Raw genomic sequence first — 11,512 nt, 5'->3', positions numbered from 1 at the left:
TGAAAGCTAGGATGAAGCTAAGGAGAGCCAGTAAACCAATATAACCCAGTAAGACTGCAAAACCAACTGTAGATCCCACATCACACTCATAGACTATCTTATCACTGTGGTATTGTGTGTTTTTATGAGGACTTGGTGAGGCAGAAACAAGCCAGACTATGCAGATTAATGCTTGAATAGAAGTAAGAACCAGAAGTGTTCCTCTCTGCTGCACAGCACCAAACCACTTCATAATGTCTGCTCCTCCAGGCTTGGAGGCCTTGAACACGGCCAACACCACCATAGTCTTTACCAGGATACAACTCACACTAAGAGCAAAACTGATCCCAAACACTGCATGTCTCAGCTGACAGGTCCACATCCTGGGACGTCCAATGAACAGAAGAGAACACAAGAAACACAGTTTGAGTGACAGCAAGAGTTGGAAGCTGAGTTCTGAGTTGTTGGCGCGCACCATGGGCGTGTCTCGATGATAGATGAAGATTCCCAGGACAATGGCAGAGATAAGTGTGCCTAATAATGAGATTGTTGTCAAGGAGATACCGATGCCTTCGTGATAGGAGAGGAACTCCACACTCTTGGGGACACAGTGGTCACGCTGGGGACTGGACCAGGAGTCCTCTGGACAACTGGTGCACTCTGTAGAGTCTGACGAGGAGCAGGGGAGATTAAAGGGACAAGTACGGGCTCACGTTTCACATGTGTTGGCCTCAAATGTACTTAAAAAAGGGGCAAAATGTTTGAAAACAGCAGATCTACGAGCTCACAACGCGTCGCGGAGCTCGTAGATCGGCTGTTTTCAAATAGCCGAGGTATACGACGGTTTAATATGAAATGTATGTCTGCAAAGTAACTAGCAACTAAAGTTTTCAAATAATTGTAGTGGAGTACAGGTAAAAGTGGGTTGGGGGGATCCACGGTCAAGTGCTTTCAATCCGTCAAGTCGTCAACTATTTTTGGAATTTATTTTGGACTTTTGTGTCCAGGATTTGGGTTCACGGCATGTTTGGGTGGGTCCAGGGGGTCCAGGGGATCAAGTGTGACCGTAGGGGGGTCCCAAACCCCACTCTGACACAAACCGACGTGCTGTGAGCTTGTAGATGTGTATTTCTGAATGTCCAAAAGCAAGCGATACGTTATAAAATGTTGCCATAACCGGCCTTACTGGGGAGGGGACCCCCTGGTTTGCCCCCAAGGACCCCTGAGGGTTAAAAGACGCATTTTCAAACCACGCCCCGCCCCCAATTTGCATATGTCGACTAAGCTCCTCCCCTTCGTTTACATACAACCGTCTGCATTTTTTACGCGCTGGGAAACTCATTAGCATAATGTATGCGTGCCACGCCCACACGCATTTTCAAACCACGCCCCGCCCCCAATTTGCATATGTCGACTAAGCTCCTCCCCTTCATTTACATACGGCCGTCTGCATTTTTTACGCGCTGGGAAACGCCACTTAACAGCCTCATTAGCATAATGTATGCGTGCCACGCCCACACGCATTTTCAAACCACGCCCCGCCCCAATTTGCATATGTCGACTAAGCTCCTCCCCTTCGTTTACATACGACCGTCTGCATTTTTTACGCGCTGGGAAACGCCACTTAACAGCCTCATTAGCATAATGTATGCGTGCCACGCCCACACACATTTTCAAACCACGCCCCGCCCCCAATTTGCATATGTCGACTAAGCTCCTCCCCTTCGTTTACATACGACCGTCTGCATTTTTTACGCGCTGGGAAACGCCACTTAACAGCCTCATTAGCATAATGTATGCGTGCCACGCCCACACACATTTTCAAACCACGCCCCGCCCCCAATTTGCATATGTCGACTAAGCTCCTCCCCTTCGTTTACATACGACCGTCTGCATTTTTTACGCGCTGGGAAACTCATTAGCATAATGTATGCGTGCCACGCCCACACGCATTTTCAAACCACGCCCCGCCCCCAATTTGCATATGTCGACTAAGCTCCTCCCCTTCATTTACATATGGCCGTCTGCATTTTTTACGCGCTGGGAAACGCCACTTAACAGCCTCATTAGCATAATGTATGCGTGCCACGCCCACACGCATTTTCAAACCACGCCCCGTCCCCAATTTGCATATGTCGACTAAGCTCCTCCCCTTCGTTTACATACGACCGTCTGCATTTTTTACGCGCTGGGAAACGCCACTTAACAGCCTCATTAGCATAATGTATGCGTGCCACGCCCACACGCATTTTCAAACCACGCCCCGCCCCCAATTTGCATATGTCGACTAAGCTCCTCCCCTTCATTTACATACGGCCGTCTGCATTTTTTACGCGCTGGGAAACGCCACTTAACAGCCTCATTAGCATAATGTATGCGTGCCACGCCCACACACATTTTCAAACCACGCCCCGCCCCCAATTTGCATATGTCGACTAAGCTCCTCCCCTTCATTTACATACGGCCGTCTGCATTTTTTACGCGCTGGGAAACGCCACTTAACAGCCTCATTAGCATAATGTATGCGTGCCACGCCCACACGCATTTTCAAACCACGCCCCGCCCCCAATTTGCATATGTCGACTAAGCTCCTCCCCTTCATTTACATACGGCCGTCTGCATTTTTTACGCGCTGGGAAACGCCACTTAACAGCCTCATTAGCATAATGTATGCGTGCCACGCCCACACACATTTTCAAACCACGCCCCGCCCCCAATTTGCATATGTCGACTAAGCTCCTCCCCTTCATTTACATACGGCCGTCTGCATTTTTTACGCGCTGGGAAACGCCACTTAACAGCCTCATTAGCATAATGTATGCGTGCCACGCCCACACGCATTTTCAAACCACGCCCCGCCCCCAATTTGCATATGTCGACTAAGCTCCTCCCCTTCGTTTACATACGACCGTCTGCATTTTTTACGCGCTGGGAAACGCCACTTAACAGCCTCATTAGCATAAGGTATGCGTGCCACGCCCACACGCATTTCCAAACCACGCCCCCCCCCCCCCCCCATTTGCATAAGTCGGCTTCATTTACATAATTAATGCGTGCGACGCCCACAAAACTCATTACGTTAGGCCCACTCACTCATTAAGTCAGACTCCTCCCTCTTGTTGAAACCACGCCCACTCATTAAGTTAAACTCCTCCCACTCATTAAGTTAGACTCCCGTCTAACTAGCCCCGCCCCTTTTTTATTTTTATTTATTTATTTATTTATTTATTTAGGAAGAAAGAAAGAAAGATAGATAGATAGATAGATAGATAGATAGATAGATAGATAGATAGATAGATAGATAGATAGATAGATTGATTTAAGTAAGCAAGAACGCTATCTATTTATTTAGCCGATAGGCAGAAGCCCGGAATCGGGGGCGGAGACCCGATTCCGGATAAGCGGTTGAAGATGGATGGATGGATGGATGGATGGATGGATGGATGGATGGAAGGAAGGAAGGAAGGAAGGAAGGAAGGAAGGAAGGAAGGAAGGAAGGAAGGAAGGAAACATAGTTGGGGAGGGAAATAAATAAATAAATCAATAAATAGTCTGTCTCGACAGGGGCCTTATATATTAATAATTAATGAAATAAATAAAGCTCCTTTTAGTTGACCTTGTACCAGTGAGCCCAGCCAATGCAGGGGGCGGGGCCATAATTAATTAATTAATTAATTAAATAATCCGTACGCAGTCGGGGGAACAGCCAATGCCGGGGCCAATGTGTCCTTTCGGCCTGGTGCAGACACCTGGGGGTCCCCCAGGGACCTACCTGGGGATCCCTGGAGCTCCGGGGGTCCTTGGAGGTTGTAGTTTGGGAGGTAAGGAGTGTGTGTGCAAAAGTTGGCATGGATCGGGGCAACGGTTGCGGAGATATGAGCAGGGAAAAAGTGTGACGTGTGACGGACGGAGAGACAGACAGCCGGTGGAGGTTTTGGTAGTAAGTGCGACCTGACGGTCGCAATTATGTAATTCATTTATTGGCGTGAGTAAAAGCATCAATACTGCAACATAGATATAGTGGAAATAGCAGATCTACAAGCTGGCTCACAGTGTAGATAGATCTGACTGACTGACTGATTGATTGGTTGATTGATTGATTGATTGATTGATTGAGCGAGCTATTTATTACAAGTATTGCATAGTTTACAGGGGTCTTCTTGGGGGAAAGCTCCTTTTAGTTGACCTTGTACCAGTGAACTGTACTGTCATGAGACTGTAAAGCTTTTCCTATTTTGATTTATTGGATTTCCTTTTAGTTGACCTTGTACCAGTGAACTGTACTCTCATGAGACTGTAGCTGTTCCTATTTTAATTCATTGGGTTTCCTTTTAGTTGACCTTGTACCAGTGAACTGTACTGTCATGAGACTGTAAAGCTTTTCCTATTTTGATTTATTGGATTTCCTTTTAGTTGACCTTGTACCAGTGAACTGTACTCTCATGAGACTGTAGCTGTTCCTATTTTAATTCATTGGATTTCCTTTTAGACCTTGTACCAGTGAACTGTATTGTCATGAGACTGTAGCTGTTCCTATTTTAATTCATTGGATTTCCGTTTAGTTGACCTTGTACCGAATCACGTTTATTATCCATCTGTCTTTATTTTTACACATGCATTCACATTGCATCATCAGCTGCTCAGCAGCTGTTGTTTGTTTTTTTCTTTTTTTTCCCTCTTTCCAAAACCTCCAGACAGACACCGAGGTCTCTCACCACGTCCACCCCGGACATGCGAGCCCAGGCAGCGGCCGAAGGCCGCTGCCCCCCCCCAACCCACTGGAACTAGGTAGGGCGAAGTGAAATAAAACCTATCAGTAGGTCCCCACCGACAGGGGTCACTGATGGCTAGGGTTAGAAAAAACACCAAACTGACACTACACCAGGGGCATACTCTGGAAACAAATTACTGCCTAGTGTAACAACGTTACTAACCGACTTTTCTTTTAAGGCTTGACATTACACCAAATCCTAAATAGTTCCACTGTTCTATTCCAACAGAGTAAATATCTGTACTGTCACTTTAAGAGTCTTTGCACTGGCTTGCTAATGACGCCCCCAGCTGCGCCTGTCAGTGTTTACCTAGGAGAGGAGAGGAGAGGAGACGGCAGGGTAAATAGCTCTATATTGTGACAGTAATCATTGCTATAGAGTGCTTGTTGACAGTAACACTGGTAAATAGCTCTATATTGTGACAGTAATCATTGCTATAGAGTGTTTGTTAAGTAACAGTGTTAAACAGCTCCATAGTGTGACAGTAATCATTGCTATAGAGTGTTTGTTCAGTAACAGTGTTAAACAGCTCTATAGTGTGACAGTAATCATTGCTATAGAGTGTTTGTTCAGTAACAGGGTTAAACAGCTCCATATTGTGTGACAGTAATCATTGCTATAGAGTGTTTGTTCAGTAACAGTGTTAAACAGCTCCATAGTGTGACAGTAATCATTGCTATAGAGTGTTTGTTCAGTAACAGTGTTAAACAGCTCTATATTGTGACAGTAATCATTGCTATAGAGTGTTTGTTCAGTAACAGTGTTAAACAGCTCCATAGTGTGACAGTAATCATTGCTATAGAGTGTTTGTTCAGTAACAGTGTTAAACAGCTCTATAGTGTGACAGTAATCATTGCTATAGAGTGTTTGTTCAGTAACAGGGTTAAACAGCTCCATATTGTGTGACAGTAATCATTGCTATAGAGTGTTTGTTCAGTAACAGTGTTAAACAGCTCCATAGTGTGACAGTAATCATTCTTGTTTGTTCCCCGTAACAGGATATCAAAGAATCCACATGAGGGCAGTGTTTCCATTCTCATGTTTTCGCTGGTGTATTTCTGTCACTTGAACTACGTTGTGTGTGTGTGTGTGTCTCCTGCAGGTGTCAACAGAAGGACCGCAAACATGGCGAGTTGCTGCTCGGAGCAACAGGTGAGACAGCAATAGCATTATCATTTGGTCAGCTAAGCCAGTCTGTGCTAGCATTATCATGTTGAGCTAACCCAGTCTGTGTGTGACATACTGTGCAACAACTGCTCTACCCTGAGTGGAGTCTGGGGGTCCCCAGAAATGCCATCAAGTGGGGGTCCCTAACCTGCTTAACGGGGGGGTCCTTGAAATCAGCTAATAAGTGCAGAGATGATGCTGCTTGCTTCTGATCCGCCCTCCTTTTGAACAAAGCATCACTACAACTCTATCCTTTCTGCTATCAGTCATTTCACTGCTGTCTCCCCACAGCTGTGCGTTTTGGCATTGTTGATGAGATATGATTGAGGACATCTTGTAAACCTGTCCTTTATTAACTACGTTTAGAGTAGTAAAATGTGTTTAAATCAAAGTCCTTTGTGACGTTTTTATCACTGTTGATACATAATGCGCGTGTCGTCGCAAGACGGGTCCCGGGACCCGTTACATTGAAAACCTAGCAACGTCGTCGCTCTAAAGTGTCTGTCCACTTGGGGCTCCTTGCTTTGAGACGCACTGCCTTACCTTACAGGTCAAGCTGCCGGACTTTGAGGACCTGAGACGTCATTTCAACAAAAAACAGTGGAGCGAGCTGAGGGAGATTGACAAGATCAGATATGCCAACATGAAGAGCAACCACCTGTTTAAGCTCTCCATAGGTAATGTTAAAAACTGTTTGCAGGTAATGGTACAAATATGTATTTTGCCAAGCAGAGTAAATACAGGTGTGTTATTTAAACATCAGGCAACCACTGGGATTTGGATAGAGTGCCAGGAATGTGCTGTCGTGTTCTAGAACCCAACCGTCTGTCTGTCTGTCTGTCTGTCTGTCTGTCTGTCTGTCTGTCTGTCTGTCTGTCTGTGTCTGTCTCTCTCTATCTCTCTCTCTCTCTCTCTCTCTCTCTCTCTCTCTCTCTCTCTCTCTCTCTCTCTCTGCGTTCTCTCCTCCTTTCTCCTTCAGGTATCAAGTCCCAGCCTCCAGACTTCATGAGGAGTCGCAACAAGCGCATCCAAACCCCCCCCTCACCTCGGCTCTCCTCCTCAAGTGAGGAAGAGGAGAAGGATGAAGAAGACGCGGAGTGGACTCCTTCCGTGTCTGGTAATCCCACACGGTTGCCATAGTCACACTACTGTACACGATAGTAAAGTTGAGCTGGTGGAGTGTGACTGCTTTTTCATAAAGCTAAATTAAATCCATAACAGTAATATAGTATTGTTAAATCAACAACGCCTGGGGCTTGGTTTAAACAGTCAACCATATGTGACACATCCAAGCTGTGTCTTCTTTTATTTATTCCATCAAATATGCTGTGTTCTAAATCCATAACTTTAGGTCAACATTAGAATGAGCTGCATTTGAATGTCCACATGAACACCCGTCTTCTCCGTCTGTGTGTTGTGTCAGGTCGACAGAAAACACTGTCAGTGCCCCCCAGTGACAGAGAGCTGAGAAAACTGCCCAAGGTCGATTACACCGAGGAGGAAGAGCCAGACGACGAAGAGTACTTCTGTGAGTACTTCCATTCCGTCTGCTCAGTTTTTTCTCTCACACACAGTTTTTGTCTCTTCTCTTCTATACTTTGTACAATGTTTAGTTGTATATGGCATACTTTGTAACACACTTCACCTCTTTGTTCTCTGTCTGTCTGTCTGTCTGTCTGTCTGTCTGACTGTCTGTCTGTCTGTCTGTCTGTCTGTCTGTCTGTCTGTCTGTGTGCGTGCGTGCGTGCGTGCGTGCGTGCGTGCGTGCGTGCGTGCGTGCGTGTGTGTGTCCATCCAGACTGTGACCCGTGTAAGGTGTTCTTCTTATCTCACTGTGAGGAACACGGTCCTCCTGTGTTCACGGTTGGTCGTACTATACGTCTCGGAGTTCCTGACAGAGCCAGGAAGACTTTGCCCAAGAGATTCCAGGTAAAACTATGTACATATATTCTGTACATTACACACAGACACTGTCAATGTACATAACTTTTTATACTATCTTGATATCTGTTGATCTCTCTCTCTCTCTCTCTCTCTCTCTCTCTCTCTCTCTCTCTCTCTCTCTCTCTCTCTCTCTCTCTCTCTCTCTCTCTCTCTGTGTGCAGATTAAACGTTCACGCATCCCGAATGCAGGTCTAGGGGTGTTCTACAAGGGAAAGCATCCTCTTGATGTGGGGGCTCACTTTGGGCCCTATCAAGGAGTCAGGACCTCCAAAGAGGAAGCTGAGGAGAGCGGATACTCCTGGGTGGTGAGTGAGTGAGTGCGTGCGTGCGTGCGTGCGTGCGTGCGTGTATCTGACTGTCAGATACATGCATGAAAAAAAGAAAGTTAAATAGGATCTTGTCAGATCTACAATGAAGGACACTGCTTAGTGAGTAGTTATATGGTAACCAGGGATTATGTTTTTAAGTCATACATAATATCATATCCTAAATCGTTACATCTAGTTTAATAGACGTTTTTATGTCAGTAGGCAATACTTATAGATAAATAATGATTGCTCTCTCTCTCTCTCTCTCTCTCTCTCTCTCTCTCTCTCTCTCTCTTTAGCTTCGCAAGAAGAAAAAATATGTCTACATTGATGCCAAAGACGAGACCAAGTCAAACTGGATGAGGTTAGATATAATTCTCCTGAAATAAAGTACTTGATTTCTCTCCCTCATGTGAATGTGTCTCCTATACCAAAGCATTTCCTATGAGGCACGGCTTTTAACTGGTTCCAGAAAATGTCATCGTATAACACCCATTTTAGCTTTTAGTCTTGCACTGTCCTACATTTCAGACCTACCTGTCTCCTTGCTGACTCTTTGCCCCGTTTTAAATCCCTTCTGAAAAGTCATCTCTGTAGAGCTGCATTCAACCCTCGGCACTCTTGATTTGTGTGTTTTTCAGGTATGTCAACTGTGCTCGCTATGAGGAAGAACAGAACCTGGTCGCGTTCCAGTTCCGAAAGGCCGTTGTGTATCGCACCTGTCGCCCTGTTAGAAAGGGAGAAGAACTGCTGGTCTGGTACGGGGATGACTACGCCAAGGAGCTGGGAATCATCTTTGATAAGATATGGGACCAAAAGAGTTCTGATAAAGGTAGCCGTCTGTCTGTCTGTCTGTCTGTCTGTTGAATGGAACCCGTCTAAATGACTTACCGACTGTTGATTTATACGATAGAGATTAGTTAGTCTAGTCAAATACTATCAGACTAATCGATGTGTGAATTATACATAGATATATAGAGATATTTTGTTTTTTTGTGTGCTAATATTTATCTACAAAATTACTACTATACACACGTTCAGTCAATTTACCCATGTCTTTCAATCCGCGAAACTCTGCTCTGAATTTTGACAAGGAGACAGTATTTCAGTTGTTTACATGAAATTTGCTCGCTCGCTCAACGCTCGCTCACTCACTCACTCACTCACTCACTCACTCACTCACTCACTCACTCACTCACTCACTGCACTCACTCACTCACTCACTCACTCACTCACTCAATCTCTGCCTCTCCCTCTCTCTCAGAACCGGGGCCCCAGTCTTCCAAGGCTAAGATCCAGTCCTCCAAGACTCGGACTCAGTCCGCTACTCAGACTCAGGCCTTCTGCTGTCCTGAGTGTCCGTACGCCTTCAACTCTCAGCTCTTCTACCACAAGCACTTGAAGAGGAGCCACAACGACCTCTACTTCCAGATGCTGAGAAGTGGACAGATCCCCCCAGCAGCGCAAGCCTGTCGGCAGCAGCACGGCCCCAGCAGCTCTGCTGAAACCAACTTGAAACAAGGACACACTGGACACTCTGGGGGGGGGGAACCTTTAGGTAACCCCAAGACACGCCAGCTTGTTCATACCAGAGAGAGACCCTTCCAGTGTGAACAGTGTGAGAAGACGTTCACTCAGTCGTCTCACCTCAAGAGCCACCAGCGTACCCACACAGGAGAGAGACCCTACGGCTGTCGGCAGTGTGAGAAGACGTTCACTCGGGCAGGTAACCTGAAGACGCACCAGCGTACCCACACAGGAGACAAACCCTACCACTGTCAACAGTGTGACAAGAGTTTCAGCGAGGCATGGAACCTGAAGACGCACCAGCGTACCCACACAGGAGAGAGACCCTACAGCTGTCGGCAGTGTGAGAAGACGTTCGCTATGGCAGGTAACCTGAAGACGCACCAGCGTACCCACACAGGAGACAAACCCTACCACTGTCAACAGTGTGACAAGAGTTTCAGCGTGGCAGGGAACCTGAAGAAGCACCAGCGTACCCACACAGGAGAGAGACCCTACGGCTGTCGGCAGTGTGAGAAGACGTTCACTCGGGCAGGTAACCTGAAGACGCACCAGCGTACCCACACAGGAGACAAACCCTACCGCTGTCGACAGTGTGACAAGAGTTTACGCCATGCACATCACCTGGCGACGCACCAGCGTACCCACACAGGAGAGAGACCGTACCGCTGTCGACAGTGTGAGAAGAGTTTCAACGAGCCGGGACACCTCAAGACACACCTGCGTATCCACTCTGGAGAGAAACCCTACCACTGCCAAGAGTGTGAGAAGAGTTTCAACGTTGCAGGTAACCTGAGGACACACCAGCGGCGTCTCCACTCTGCAGAGAAACCATACCACTGCAGACAGTGCGGCAAGAGTTTCGCTCTGTTAGATCACCTGAAGAGTCACCGGTGTCTCCCCGCAGGACAGAAGCCTTTCCACTGCGCACAGTGTGGCAAGAGTTTCACGCGCTCGGCTCACCTGAAGAAACACCAATGTGTCTCTGCTGCTGCTGCTGCACTCGATTAAAACCTTCTCTGGCCTTTTGTTTAGATTTAGTATGAGCGTGCCTTTGTGTGTGTGTGAGCATACAAAAGATACAAAGATTAGTTTCTGTTGTTTTAGTTTCTGTTGTTTTATTAACACTCAAATACCTGGAACGCGCCCGAGTCGTGTTAGATTTGAACCACTTTAATCATTATTTTATGCTTTAACTATTGAAAAATAGCAGATATACAAGCTCGCAGCGCGGCACCGAGTGCCGCGCTGCGAGATAGGCCTAAATGGGTTAATGATCTGCACAACGGTAGGGCTTCTCCCCTGTATGAATGATCTGTCACCCCACACAGCAGTAGGGCTTCTCTCCACTGTGAATGTCACCCCACACAGCAGTAGGGCTTCTCTCCACTGTGAATGTCACACCACACTGGACACGGCAGTAAGGCTTCTCTCTTTGCCTAGTACGGAACCTTTTCCCACGCTGGTCACAGCTGTGAGGCTTCTCTCTCTCCGGTGTGAACTCGGACAGTGGAATGACAGTGACATTGCATTAATTATAAAACATGTTTTCCCCCCACACTTTCCTGTGATCACAAAATAAATGTTTTTTCTACCGTGGCTCCCTTGTTGAGTGTGACCTTTAATTCATCAGCAATCAAATGTGTCCATTTGCAACGATTAAAACCATGCAGAGAAAACAGTGTTGTTGAATTTATCTATGTGTATCTACTACATCGGTGGTTCTCAACCTGTGGGTGGGGTCCCACAATTATTTTGGGGGGGGTCCCCAGATGATTTAATGTGCAACATTGTTTTCTCACTCAACAGTAAACA

General features: G+C 46.5%; 1 protein-coding gene across 1 annotated transcript; it reads left to right on the top strand.

Moving 5' to 3' along the window:
- The first annotated feature begins 5,060 nt into the window (after positions 1-5,060).
- Positions 5,061-11,296, top strand: LOC308288905 (uncharacterized protein). The gene is made up of 10 exons (XM_080730379.1): positions 5,061-5,090; positions 5,854-5,903; positions 6,469-6,595; positions 6,898-7,035; positions 7,342-7,446; positions 7,717-7,847; positions 8,024-8,167; positions 8,470-8,534; positions 8,812-9,002; positions 9,435-11,296. The coding sequence occupies exons 2-10, from the start codon at positions 5,877-5,879 to the stop codon at positions 10,706-10,708; spliced, it is 2,202 nt and encodes a 733-aa protein (XP_080586505.1). The 5' UTR covers positions 5,061-5,090; positions 5,854-5,876; the 3' UTR covers positions 10,709-11,296.
- The last annotated feature ends 216 nt before the right edge of the window (positions 11,297-11,512 follow it).

Source organism: Nannobrachium achirus, assembly GCF_963921795.1.
Source record: "Nannobrachium achirus genome assembly, chromosome: 7".
Classification (NCBI taxonomy): domain Eukaryota; kingdom Metazoa; phylum Chordata; class Actinopteri; order Myctophiformes; family Myctophidae; genus Nannobrachium; species Nannobrachium achirus.
Note: the sequence above shows the minus strand (reverse complement) of the source record. Positions and strands in the feature narration are given on the sequence as shown.

What these genes read in the sequence shown, in the direction of transcription:
- LOC308288905 (XM_080730379.1), top strand. Translation starts at nt 5,877, where the DNA reads ATGGCGAGTTGCTGCTCGGAGCAACAG. An exon ending in AGACGACGAAGAGTACTTCT is followed by an intron (nt 7,447 to 7,716) that starts GTGAGTACTTCC and finishes GTGTCCATCCAG; the next exon opens with ACTGTGACCCGTGTAAGGTG. An exon ending in CCAAAAGAGTTCTGATAAAG is followed by an intron (nt 9,003 to 9,434) that starts GTAGCCGTCTGT and finishes CCTCTCTCTCAG; the next exon opens with AACCGGGGCCCCAGTCTTCC.